Source organism: Nerophis lumbriciformis, linkage group LG07, assembly GCF_033978685.3.
Source record: "Nerophis lumbriciformis linkage group LG07, RoL_Nlum_v2.1, whole genome shotgun sequence".
Lineage (NCBI taxonomy): Eukaryota > Metazoa > Chordata > Actinopteri > Syngnathiformes > Syngnathidae > Nerophis > Nerophis lumbriciformis.
The window spans coordinates 50155001-50169000 of NC_084554.2; the positions used below are offsets into that span (position 1 = coordinate 50155001).

General features: G+C 36.7%; 1 protein-coding gene across 1 annotated transcript in view; it reads right to left on the reverse strand.

Annotated features, from left to right (window-relative positions):
• The window catches only part of plcd1a (phospholipase C, delta 1a), a 62061-nt gene that overhangs the window by 20321 nt on the left and 27740 nt on the right, over nucleotides 1-14000 (reverse strand). The window contains exons 4-8 of the mRNA XM_061964898.2: nucleotides 12555-12684; nucleotides 12265-12493; nucleotides 12001-12202; nucleotides 6818-6962; nucleotides 6443-6595 (exon numbers count right to left, since the gene is read on the reverse strand). Coding sequence (XP_061820882.1) covers nucleotides 6443-6595; nucleotides 6818-6962; nucleotides 12001-12202; nucleotides 12265-12493; nucleotides 12555-12684 — 859 coding nt within the window. The remainder of the gene's footprint in view (nucleotides 1-6442; nucleotides 6596-6817; nucleotides 6963-12000; nucleotides 12203-12264; nucleotides 12494-12554; nucleotides 12685-14000) is intronic.

The following is a 14000-nucleotide window of genomic DNA, read 5'->3' on the forward strand; positions in this document are numbered from 1 at the left end:
TGATTCACCAAAACTAACCTGTTATACAGGAGGAAAAAGCACACAGGACGTTTCAATTGTTCACAGACTGGTCGCGCTCATCAGAATGACAAGACACTTCCGGTCTGCAGGTGATAGCATTCAATTGGGAAGAAACGCCCTACTGCCCCCTACTGACCAATGTGAATACTGATACATGTGTAATGACAGCTCCAAAAACGAATTCAAACCACAAAATAAAATAAATAAATCAACACAAAAATGTGACACATTATGGGTGGGTCACATATGCATGTACAGTAGATGGCAGTATTGTCCTGTTTAAAAGTGTCACAACATTGCTGTTTACGGCAGACGAACTGCTTTACGGCAGACGGAAACTTGACTGCTGTTGTTGTGTGTTGTTACCGCGCTGGGAGGACGTTAATGAAACTGCCTAACAATAAACCCACATAAGAAACCAAGAAGTCGCCCTCCATCATTAGCTGTTTCTATTGTGGGAAAGCGGACGTGTGAACAGGCTGTCAACACGTCACTAAGGTCCGCATGGAGCTGGAGGGGGCGTGGCCTCCAGCACCGTCCTGAATTTCGGGAGATTTTCGGGAGAAAATTTGTCCCGGGAGGTTTTCGGGAGAGGCGCTGAATTTCGGGAGTCTCCCGGAAAATCCGGGAGGGTTGGCAAGTATGTCAAATAGCAGCACTTACCAGTGAGCTGCCTCTATTTTTTAAATTGTATTTATTTACTACCAATTTTCATCAATTAATATATTCTGTAGACATACCCTCATGTCAGCAGGCCAGGGAAGCTAGGGTCGATATTCTTCTCTTGACGGTGTGAGCCAAGACATCCAGGGGGTTTAGCTCGCTCTAGTGATGGGTTGATGAGGCGTCATGAAGCGTTTCGACACATTGCAAAACTGTATTGATACTGTGTCGATACTGTGTCACTAAATACTGACATCTGCTGGACATTAAAAATCCCTACAGGCAACCTATGGACCGACTCAACTGACACTGATTTTATGCCCTAGTACAAGGGTCACCAACCTTTTTGAAACCAAAAACTACTTCTTGGGTACTGATTAATGCGAAGGGCTACCAGTTTGATACACACTTAAATAAATAAATATATTGTCATTTGTAAGTTACACGTAAGTGTGATTTAAACAAGAATAGCTAAATAAATACATTTATATAAATAAAAAAAATGGGTATTTCTGTCTGTCATTCCGTCGTACTTTTTTTTTTTTTTTTGCTTTTACGGAAGGTTTTTTGTAGAGAATAAATGATGAAAAAAACACTTAATTGAACGGTTTAAAAGAGGAGAAAACACGAAAAAAAATTAAAATACAATTTTGAAACATAGTTTATCTTCAATTTCGACTCTTTAAAATTCAAAATTCAACCGACAAAAAGAAGAGAAAAACTAGCTAATTTGAATCTTTTTGAAAATATTAAAAAAAGAATTTATGGAACATCATTAGTAATTTTTCCTGATTAAGATACATTTTAGAATTTTGATGACATGTTTTAAATTGGTTAAAATCCAATCTGCACTTTGTTAGAATATTTAACAAATTGGACCGAGCTATATTTCTAACAAAGACAAATCAGTATTTCTTCTAGATTTTCCAGAACAACAATTTTAAAAGAAATTCAAAATACTTTGAAATAAGATTTAAATTTGATTCTACAGATTTTCTAGATTTGCCAGAATAACTTTTTTGAATTTTAATCATAGCAAGTTTGAAGAAATATTTCACAAATATTCTTTGTCGAAAAACCAGAAGCTAAAATATTTATTATTCTTTACAATAAAAAAAAAAAAATGTACTTGAACATTGATTTAAATTGTCAGGAAAGAAGAGGAAGACATTTAAAAGGTAAAAAGGTATATTTGTTTAAAAATCCTAAAATCATTTTTAAGGTTGTATTTTTTTCTCTAAAATTGTATTTCTAAAAGTAATAAGAAGCAAAGTCAAAAATAAATGAATTTATTTAAACAAGTGAAGACCCATCCATTCATTCCATTTTCTACCGCTTATTCCAAGTGAAGACCAAGTCTTTAAAATATTTTCTTGGATTTTCAAATTCCATTTGAGTTTTGTCTCTTGTAGAATTACAAATGATAAATAAATAAATAAATATTTACAAAACAGAGGCAGCTCACTGGTAAGTGCTGCTCTTTGAGCTATTCTTAGAACAGGCCAGCGGGCGACTGATCTGGTCCTTACGGGCTACCTGGTGACCGCGGGCACCGCGTTGGTGACCCCTGCCCTAGTATATACAATAATATAAACCAAGTCATTGTATTTCATTTAGGATTATTTCATATCTTCATTTAAATAAAAATATATGTTTATCTTTTTTAGATACAGTCAATAAATAATGTGAACATGTATCATAACATGGAAATCTAAGAGAACGTGTTGTGGATGATTGTGGACTGGGAATTTTTTTAATTGTATTTTTTTACACATTTTTATTAAAAAAATAAATAAATAAGTTTTTCCGACGTTTTTTAGACGATTTCTCTTAGTTATTATTTCTCCGGCTGTAGAAAAGAGCCGCTCACAGGGCACAGAGGAGGCGTCAGTGCGACACAGTTCGCGTATCGGTCACGTGACCAAAACAGCTCATGATCGGTCACGTGACTTTCTAAAAGCGGTACGCGCACCGACACAGGGTTTCGCTCTATGAGCTCGACGCATGCGCCGATGCATCGGTGTTGCCGGACCCATCACTAGCTCGCTCGTCTGCGGGAACAAACTGCCGCCATTGCTTGCCGTGCTACCGAGGTCCTTTGTCCCTGAATTGCTCACACACTCCGGCAGATTCAATGGGGGTCTGGCGGCAGATTTCTTTGACTTTATCGTTGGAAATGCATCTGCTTTGAGTGTCGCAGGATATCCACACATTCTTGCCATCCCTGTCGTAGCATAGCTTTTGTCGGTAAAGTGTGCGGAACAAACGTCCAATTTCTTGCCACTTTCGCATCTTTGGGCCCTGTTGGTGTTGTTACACCCTCCGACAACACACCGACGAGGCATGATGTCTCCAAGGTACGGAAAACAGTCGAAAAAAACGGAAAATAACAGAGCTGATTTGACTCGGTGTTTGAGAAAATGGCGGATTGCTTCCCGATGTGACGTCACAAGGCGTTTAATTCGCCAAAATTCACCCATTTAGAGTTCGGAAATCGGTTAAAAAAATATATGGTCTTTTTTCTGCAACATCAAGGTATATATTGACGCTTACATAGGTCTGGTGATAATGTTCCCCTTTAAAGACTTGGTCTTCACTTGTTTAAATAAATTCATTTATTTTTTTTACTTTGCTTCTTATAACTTTCAGACAGACAATTTTAGAAAAAAAATACAACCTTAAAAATGATTTTTAAACAACGTTCACTTTCCCTTCAACAACTCTAGGGTACACTTATTAATGATGAAAAATGATATCTATCTGTGATTAATCGGGATTATTTTGAGTTAACTATGAACGAACTACTGTTAAGCGCGATTAAATATTAATCGCGACCGTGGCGCAGTTGGAAGAGGGTTCCTGGTTCGATCCCCAGCTTCTACCAACCAAGTCACATCCGTTGTGTCCTTGAGCAAGACACTTCACCCTTGCTCCTGATGGGTCGTGGTTAGCGCCTTGCATGGCAGCTCCCGCCATCAGTGTGTGAATGTGTGTGTGAATGGGTGAATGTGGAAGTAGTGTCAAAGCGCTTTGAGTACCTTAGAGGTAGAAAAGCACTATTCAAGTATAAACAATTTACCATTTACTCTACTAATCACGGCAGTGTTCACGAGAGACAACAAACGTAATAAAACAACCACTCACTGTACGATGTCTGCTCTCACTGGGATTTTTAAAATAATAGTTTGTATTACATTGTGTTCCTGACAAGAAGACAAAAGGACAGGGGCTGTCTTTGAAACGTACCAAAAAGAAGGCTCGTAAAACTCCACTGTGACTTCAAAGCGGACAGATGTCAGGATCTGCTCAACTTCCAGACAAACTCTTTTTGAAGTATTTTTACGAACTCTCTTTGAACTATTTTATGGAACTCTCTTTGAACTGTTCGGTAACCGAAGGCAATGCTGTTTACGACCCACTTCCCTTTGGAAGCAGCTGTGGTCAGCTGGGGGGAGAAAGTCAAATAAAGAAGGAGTTAGAGATGCGCGGTTTGCGGACACAACCGCGCAGTCCGCGGATTATCCGCGGGTCGGGCGGTTGAAATAAAAAAAAAATTAGATTTTATCCGCGGGTCGGGTCGGGTCGGGCGGTTGAAATAAAAAAAAAATTTGATTTTAAATAGATTCAGGCGGGTGGCAGTTAAACCAATTCGGAAATATATATACATACCGTATTTTCCGCACCATAAGGCGCCCTGGGTTAAAAGCCGCGCCTTCAATGAACGGCATATTTCAAAACTTTGTCCACCTATAAGCCGCCCCGTGTTGTAAGCCGCATCTAACTGCGCTAAAGGAATGTCAAAAAAACAGTCAAATAGGTCAGTCAAACTTTAATAATATATTAAAACCAGCGTGATGTGGGCGCGCATGGAATCGTATATCAACATGGACGAAGCTGCGTGAAAAAAGCCACCCGGCCTCTTCGCGTAAACTTAAACTTACCTTAACCACTCGCTCATCTTTTCTTCATCCATCCCTTCGAGTTAGCTTTTATGATGACGCCGGCTGGAAAGGTCTCTTTTGGCAAGGTCTTCCTTTTGAATATCACCATGGGTGGAAGTTTCTGGCCATTAGCATGGCAAGCTAGAACCACAGTGAAGGATGACTTCTCATTCCCTGTGGTGCGAATATTCACCGTACGTGCTCCCGTTGTATCCACAGTGCGGTTCACAGGAATATCAGTTGCTGTGAAATAGTAATCCGTGTGCGGATGGAGAGATTGCGTCTTTTCATGAACCGGATCCCTGTCGTTTAGTAGGAGCCATTTTGTGGTCTTTACAGATGTAAACACACAAAGGAAATGAAACGTACGGTAATATCCGCGCGCTTTTTCTTCTTCTACGCGGGCGGGTGGTTGCTTACAGTAGAAGAAGAAGCGCTTCCTGTTCTATGGGGGCGGGTACTTACCTTGGCGGTTGCTTGCGTAGAAGAAGAAGCGCTTCCTGTTCTACCGGGAAAAAAGATGGCGGCTGTTTACCGTAGTTACGAGACCGAAACTTTATGAAAATGAATCTTAATATTTATCCATATATAAAGCGCACCGGGTTATAAGGCGCACTGTCAGCTTTTGAGAAAATTTGTGGTTTTTAGGTGCGCCTTATAGTGCGGAAAATACGGTAGTTAAATGTTGTTACCCACATACGAAAAACGAGCAGGCACCTGCAGCACGCCACAACAGAAGAAGAAAAAAAAAAGAGATGGCAACGCCGGCAGCAAACGTGGTACGCGACAAACTAAAAAAGGGAATACTAAAGACCAGGGGGAAAAAAAGGCCAGAAAAGTTCAGCGTGGACTCGTTTTTATGAGGTTGTAAATCAGGATGATAGTAATGCTGGCTATGTGATTTGCAAGAGCTGCGACGCTGTTTATGTCTACGACAGTCACAAAACCGGGACATCTAACATGGTGCATCACATTTGTGCAAAACCCCGAACCTCCACAAACACCCTGAGCATGAGCAGTTTCGTCCGCCGTGATCCCAGAAGAGTGCCACAGGATGTTAAAACAAGATAGAACGCAGCTGCCTGCAGCAGTTTGAGTGGCGCGAGCGCGAGTGCGCTTGGAGGTGCGCTCAGCGCGGCTCCCAGATGATTGCGCACTGGTGTGCGTCTGGGCCGTGACAGCGTGGCACGCATTGAATGTCTCTGCTGCATTGGATCAGTCTCCTTTCTTTAACAGGCAAAAGCTTTATAACCTCGCTAATGCCTTGCATCGTCTATATTAGATATATAACAATGGGCGGGTGGCGGATGGCGGGCGGGTGCGGTTTTGATTAAATGTTAGTTCGGGTGGATGGCGGATGGTTGACGACTTTTGTGATGCGGTTGCGGATGAAATAATTGCCTATCCGCGCATCTCTAGAAGGAGTGCAATCTTTTGGCAGAGCGTGGTTGAAGACTGTACAGAGAGTACAGTCACCATGTTTCTCGTCAATATCGAGTCCAAATGTAATTCTGTCTCTGTTTGATTATTTGCCTCTTGTCTTGTTTAATAGATGTCATCAGTGTTTGAACCTGACAGGGATGTTTACATCTTCCCGTTTACATGAAGAATTCATCATAACCTTTGCGAAGGCAAACTGTCTTTTCGTGTCCTTCTTATCATTTCCGGGTGTAAATCGGATGTCAAAGTTGACCCACTCGTCAGATTATGTCCACAACCTTCTACTATCCAGGTGAGAGGCATACTTGTTAATATTTAGACACGTAAATAGAGTATTGTTGGCGCTTTTTGGATGTTTTTAGAGCACACTCACACACCTCAGGTGAAGGGAAGGTGGTGGGCCAGTTGCTCCCGATGGGCTTGGTGACCAAGGCGTCCCCCAAAATGGAGATCATGTGATGGGCCATGAGTCTCTGCTGGGGCAGACTGCAGTGGTTCTCCAAAGACAGAATGACAGGATACTCCGAGGTCTGGAAGACAGTTCCAAACAATCCCGGTCATTGAACGCCTCTTTGTCGTCACTTTCTGCAAGGTCTCAGAAGATTGATTGTGTTAGCATGCTAAGTATTAAGCTAACAAACAACTAGCTCGCTATTAGCTAAACAATTGAAACCGAGCGAGACAAAGTTGACTGGAAGTGTAATATTGTTTTTCTTGCTATTATTAGAAGTAAAGGAGCAGACGTCACACACCTTGAAGGCGTAGTCTTTGATGGCTTTGATGACGTCTCTGAAAAAGATTTTGGAGGTGAGCGTGTAGCCGTGAAAGACGACGGGCTCTCCGTTGGCGCCGTCCCAGCAGTCCAACTCCACACAGCGGCAACTCTTCATCAGAGCTCTGCAGGTGGTGATATGAGATCATGGTCGTTGTAATCACAATCATTCAAGCTGCGACCGGCGTCAAACGGGCCCCCCGCGCCCCCACACCCACATGCAGGTTGAGGGATTCAAAAATGTGACCAAACGTATCAAAGAATAAACAGAGCCGTTACAATAGGGCCTTCACTGCTCGGCCCCTAATAATGATAATAATATAATGATAATAATAATAATAATAATATAATGATAATAATAACAGTAATAATAATAACAATAATAATAATAATTATATAACTATAATAATAATAATAATGATGATAACAACAATAATAATAATTATAATAATGATGATAATAATAATACAAATAATGATGATAATACTATAATGATAATAATGATATTGATAGTAATGATGACGATAATAATAATACAAATAATGATTATATGATGATAAAAGTAAGGCTGAAATGACGCGTCGACGTAGTCGACGTCATCGGTTACGTAAATACGTCGACGCCGTTTTTGTGCGTCGGCGCGTCGCATATTTACGTCACACTACTGTCATGGCGGAGCGCAAAGCAGACGGTGCGAGCGAGGGGAAAAAAGCACGCCAAAAGTCGTCAAAAGTGTGGGAGTATTTCAATAAACGGCCTAATAATGTTGTTGTATGCACACTGTGTCGAGCGGAAATGGCCTATCATAGCAGCCCAACGGCTATGAACGAACATTTGAAAAGAAAACCGACAGCGTTCTTGCCATCACCAAGTAAATCGTCCGCGTGCGTATACGTTGTCATTATTATACAAAAACATGAATGTGTCATTTGTATCTGCGTTGTAAAATCATAAACTAAAGCACCGTTTCGCTCTGAGAGGTGCGTTTGGCGTGCCTGTTCAGTGTTTACAAAGACGCGCTCCTCTTTAACGCTGTGGAGAGGCGGCGGCGGCGAGCGAGCTGCGAGGCGTGGCGCGCCGGGAGCGACGCCGCAATCGTGCCCAGGTGCGCGATCCGAGCGAGCGAGGAAGAGGAGCCGAAAAGCGAGGAGAGAAAAGAGTTGGAAGAGAAAAGACTTTGTGTAAAATTAAAAGATTGTAAACCTGGCAAAGCCGTCTGGCGTTCAGTCTGTCGGTCCTGAAAGAACCCCACGGCATAAGACGTGTCACAAACGCTAACGTTAATTAGTTGTGCAAATACCTTTTACAACATTAACAGTTACATATACTATGTACAAACCAACAATTAACTTTCACTTTAATCATACTATCATTGTTGTGTTATTAAGCAAAATAAGCAATACTTTTACTTTTGTTGAAATGTTTACACTGTTGTTACAGAATATTTAGTTTTGCACTTTTTTTGTATTGAATGTTTATCTTTATTTTTGCACATTTTAGCAAATAAGCAATACTTTTACTTTTGTTGAAATGTTTACACTGTACACTTTTTTGTATTGGATGTTTAGCTTTATTTTTGCACATTTTAGCAAATAAGCAATACTTTTACTTTTGTTGAAATGTTTACACTTGTTACAGAATATTTCCGTTTTGCACTTTTTTGTATTGGATGTTTATCTTTATTTTTGCACATTTTAAAGCAAACTAAGCAATACTTTTACTTTTGAAATGCTTATACTATTGCAGAATATTAAGATTTGCACTGGATGTTTACTTTTATATTTGCACATTAAAAAGCAAATAAGCTACTTTTAATTTTGTTAAATGCTAAAAGTTTTAAATGTTTACATTGTTACAGAATATTTTGTCATGTTGTTGTCAATGTTGACTGAGTGGCCATACTTTTTTTTTTTGTAAATAAAAGCCATGCCTTTTGAAAAAACTGGCCTACATTTATTTTTTCCTCTTCATTTTAAATAAAAAAAAAAATCGGTAAAAGGAAAAATAATCTATAGATTAATCGAAAAAATAATCTATAGATTAACCGATTAATCGAAGAAAAAAAAATCTATAGATTAATCGATAGAAAAATAATCGTTAGCTGCAGCCCTAGATAAAAGTATAACAATAATAATGATGATAATGATAATACTGATGATAATAATAATAATACAAATAATGATTATAATTATGATAATAGTATAATTAAATAATAATAATGATGATGACGATGATGATAATACCAATAATGATTATAATGATAATAGTATAATTATAATAATAATAATAATAAAAATAATGATGATGATAATAATAATGATGATACTGATAATAATAATGATGGTAATAATGATAATAGTACAATAATGATGATAGTAATGATAATAATATAATAATGATGATAATAATAATGAAAATAAAAACGATGATGATGATGATAATAATGATTAAAATAATGATGATGATTATGATGATGATGATGATGATAATAATAATAATGAAAACAAAAATTATGATAATAATAATGATTGCAAGAATTATGATGATGATGATGATAATAATAATAATAATAATGATTATATGATGATAATAGTATAACAATAATAATGATGATAATGATAATACTGATGATAATAATAATAATACAAATAATGATTATAATTATGATAATAGTATAATTAAATAATAATAATGATGATGACGATGATGATAATACCAATAATGATTATAATGATAATAGTATAAGTATAATTATAATAATAATAATAATAATGACGATGATATAAATAATGATGATACTGATAATAATAATGATGGTAATAATGATAATAGTACAATAATGATGATAGTAATGATAATAATATAATAATGATGATAATAATAATGAAAATAAAAACGATGATGATGATAATAATGATTAAAATAATGATGATGATTATGATGATGATGATGATAATAATAATAATAATAATAATGAAAATAAAAATGATGATAATAATAATGATTGTAATAATTATGATGATGATGATGATGATAATAATAATAATAATAATGCTAATAATGATGGGCTCCAGCGCTCCCCGCGACTCCGAGAGGGGTAAGCGGTAGAAAATGACAAGCGGTAGAAAATGGCTGGATGGATGGATGATGAAAAAAATAATGATATTGTTATGATCCGCTACCCGGATCATATTTTTGTTATTGTTTTCAAGTCACTTGTGTTTTCATCACCTCTTGAGTTTGTTTCTGTTGCCATGACGGCAGATTATCGTCACCTGCCTCTGGTTAGTGTTCCGGACGCGCACCTGTTGCCGGGGCACTAATCAGAGGGCTATTTAGTTCACGCGCTGACCTCACTCGGTCTGTTGGTTTTGTTTGCTCCTACGCAACAAGTTACGCTCCTAGTTTCGCTCATAGTTTACATTTTTGATATTAGCATCTTTGCTACCCTCTTGTTTTCCGTGCCGTGGTGCACCGCGCAGCATTTTGTTCTGCAATCAGAATAAATCATTTATTCTCACCTGCAAGCCGCTTCCTGACATCCCTCTGCATCTTGAAAAGACGACCTCCGGCATCACAATGCCACGTAAGCGTAACAGATATAATAATACTATAATGATAATAATAATAACAATAATAATAATAATGATGATGATAATGACGATGATGAAAATAATGATCATATTGATGATAATAATACAAATAATGATTATAATGATGATAATGGTATAATTATAATGATGATAATGATGATAATGATAATAATGATGATAATGATAATAATAATAATGATGATAATAATGGTAATAATATAACAATGATGATAATAATAATAATAATAATGATGATAATTATATTGATAATAATTATGATGATATTGGTGATGATATTAATACTATATGATAATAATGATAACAATAATATTGATGATGATAATGATAATACAAATAATGATAATAATAATATAATGATAATGATGATTATGATAATATAATGATGATACTAATAATAACAATAATAATAATGATAATACAAATTATGATGATGATGATGATGATATTAATACTTTATGATAATAATAGGGCGGTATAGCTCGGTTGGTAGAGTGGCCGTGCCAGCAACTTGAGGGTTCCAGGTTCGATCCCCGCTTCCGCCATCCTAGTCACTGCCGTTGTGTCCTTGGGCAAGACACTTTACCCACCTGCTCCCAGTGCCACCCACACTGGTTTTAATGTAACTTAGATATTGGGTTTCATATGTAAAGTGCTTTGAGTCACTAGAGAAAAAGCGCTATATAAATATAATTCACTTCACTTCACTTCACTTCACTTAATAATAATAATGATGATGATGATAATGATATAAATTATGATAATAATGATAATGATGATGATGATAATATTTAATAACGATGATGATGATAAGAAAAATAATAACCATAATCATGATAGTAATAATATAACTAATGATGACAATAATAATAATGATAGTAATAATAATAATAATGATGATAATTATAATAATAATCCATCCATCCATTTTCTACCGCTTGTCCCTTTTGGGGTAATAATAATGATCATTTAAAAAAAGATAGTAATAACAATGATGATGATGATGATGATAATAATAATGATAGTAACGATAATAATAATTATAATTATGATCATAATAATACTAATAATGATAATAATGATGATGATGATAATAATACTAATAATGATTATGATGATGATGATAATACTAATAATAATAATTATGATGATGATAATGATGATAATAATAATAATAAAAATAATAAGCATGATAGTAATAATGATGATGGTGACGATAATAACGATGATAATTATAATAATGATAATAATGAAAATAGTAATAATGATAGTAATAATGATGATAGTAATAGTAATCATGATAGTAATAATAAAGATTATAGTAATAATAATCATGATAGTAATAATAATGATGATAGTAATAATGATGATGATAGTAACAATAATGATGATAGTAATAATAATAATGATAGTAATAATAATGATAATAATAATAATGATGATAGTAATAATAATAATGATAATAATAATAATGATGATAGTAATAGTAATAATGATAGTAAAAATGATGATGATAGTAATAATGAGGATGATGATAGTAATAATAGTTTACCTGATGTAGGCCTCAGTGCTGCTGGGTCCTTTGAGCTGGTCCTTGGTCAAGTAGGTGTTGTGGGAGGAGGAGATGTAGTAGTGGTGCAGCGGCTGCGTCATGTCCTGGTACACCTTCTTGTGGGCGGGGTTAAAGATGGAGCAGTCGTCATGCTGCAGGTACATCAGGAAGCCATCTTTGCTCATGTGCTTCCTCTGCTTGGCTGCGGACACACCAACCACCTCATCAACGTCCCACCTAAGTCCTCCCCTTCCTCCCCCTCACCTGTTTCGTCCACCTCGTATTTGTCGATGAGCCTCAGCGCGCCCACCGTGGTGGCCGCCTCCCGCTCCTCGTTCAGCAGGAAGTTGAGCAGGTCTTTGACGCTCATCTGCCCGTCCGTCCCGGCGTACTTGCCGTAGATGACGTCGATCTCCTCCCGCTGGGTCAGCAGCTCGTAGAAGTGGCGGATCTCATCGTCCTCCAAGGAGCCCGAGTTGGAATGGTCGCATTTCTAGGCGGCGTGGGCAGCGTCAGAAAACTTTATTTTGAAAACCCCCCCCAGAGGAACAGACCTTGAAGAGTTCCTCGGCGTAGGCGTTGTCCACTTCGATGTTGATGTGGCCCAGGAAGCGCTTCAGCTCCTTCAGGTTCATTTTGTTGTCCTCGTTCTTGTCGGCTTTGCGCATGCAGCTGATGATCCAGCTGTGTGGGAGATGTAAGGACATGATACAACACAGGAGGTGCTGCACATGATACAACACAGGAGGTGCTGCACATGATACAACACAGGAGGTGCTGCACATGATACAACACAGGACTAGGGATGATGTTTGATAAGAAATTATCGAGTTCAAGCCCATTATCGAATCCTCTTATCGAACCGATTCCTTATCGATTCTCTTATGGAATCCAGATAGGTTGTTGTATATGGAAAAAAATACAATATTTGGTTAAACAAAAAGCTCACTTTCATTTTATAAGAAAAAACTAAAATAAAATAAATAAATAAATATTGACTGTTACCCCCCTAAAAAAATAAAATTAATTAAAACTGCAAGCAGCGATGGACGGGACCGACTTTGAGGGCTCATAAAATCCAAACCGGAGCAGTAATTAAAACTCTATACAAAAAATACAATATTTGGTTAAACAAAAGCTCACTTTCATTTTATAAGAAAAAACTAAAATAAAATAAATAAATAAATATTGACTGTTACTCCCCTAAAATAATAAAATTAATTAAAGCTGCAAGCAGCGATGGACGGGACCGACTTTGAGGGCTCATAAAATCCAAACCGGAGCAGTAATTAAAGCTCTTTCATCAACTTTTAATCAGAAGGGTTCAATCTCTCTCCTGTGTGAATCGAACCGATTCCTTATCGATTCTCCTATGGAATCCAGATAGGTTGTTGTATATGGGAAAAAATACAATATTTGGTTAAACAAAAGCTCACTTTCATTTTATAAGAAAAAACTAAAATAAAATAAATAAATAAATATTGACTGTTACCCCCCTAAAAAATAAAAATAAATTAAAGCTGCAAGCAGCGATGGACGGGTCCGACTTTGAGGGCTCATAAAATCCAAACCGGAGCAGTAATTAAAACTCTATACAAAAAATAAAATATTTGGTTAAACAAAAGCTCACTTTCATTTTATAAGAAAAAACTAAAATAAAATAAATAAATAAATATTGACTGTTACTCCCCTAAAAAAATAAAATTAATTAAAGCTGCAAGCAGCGATGGACGGGACCGACTTTGAGGGCTCATAAAATCCAAACCGGAGCAGTAATTAAAGCTCTTTCATCAACTTTTAATCAGAAGGGTTCAATCTCTCTCCTGTGTGAATCGAACCGATTCCTTATCGATTCTCTTATGGAATCCAGATAGGTTGTTGTATATGGAAAAAAATACAATATTTGGTTAAACAAAAGCTCACTTTCATTTTATAAGAAAAAACTAAAATAAAATAAATAAATAAATATTGACTGTTACCCCCCCCAAAAAAAAAAAAAA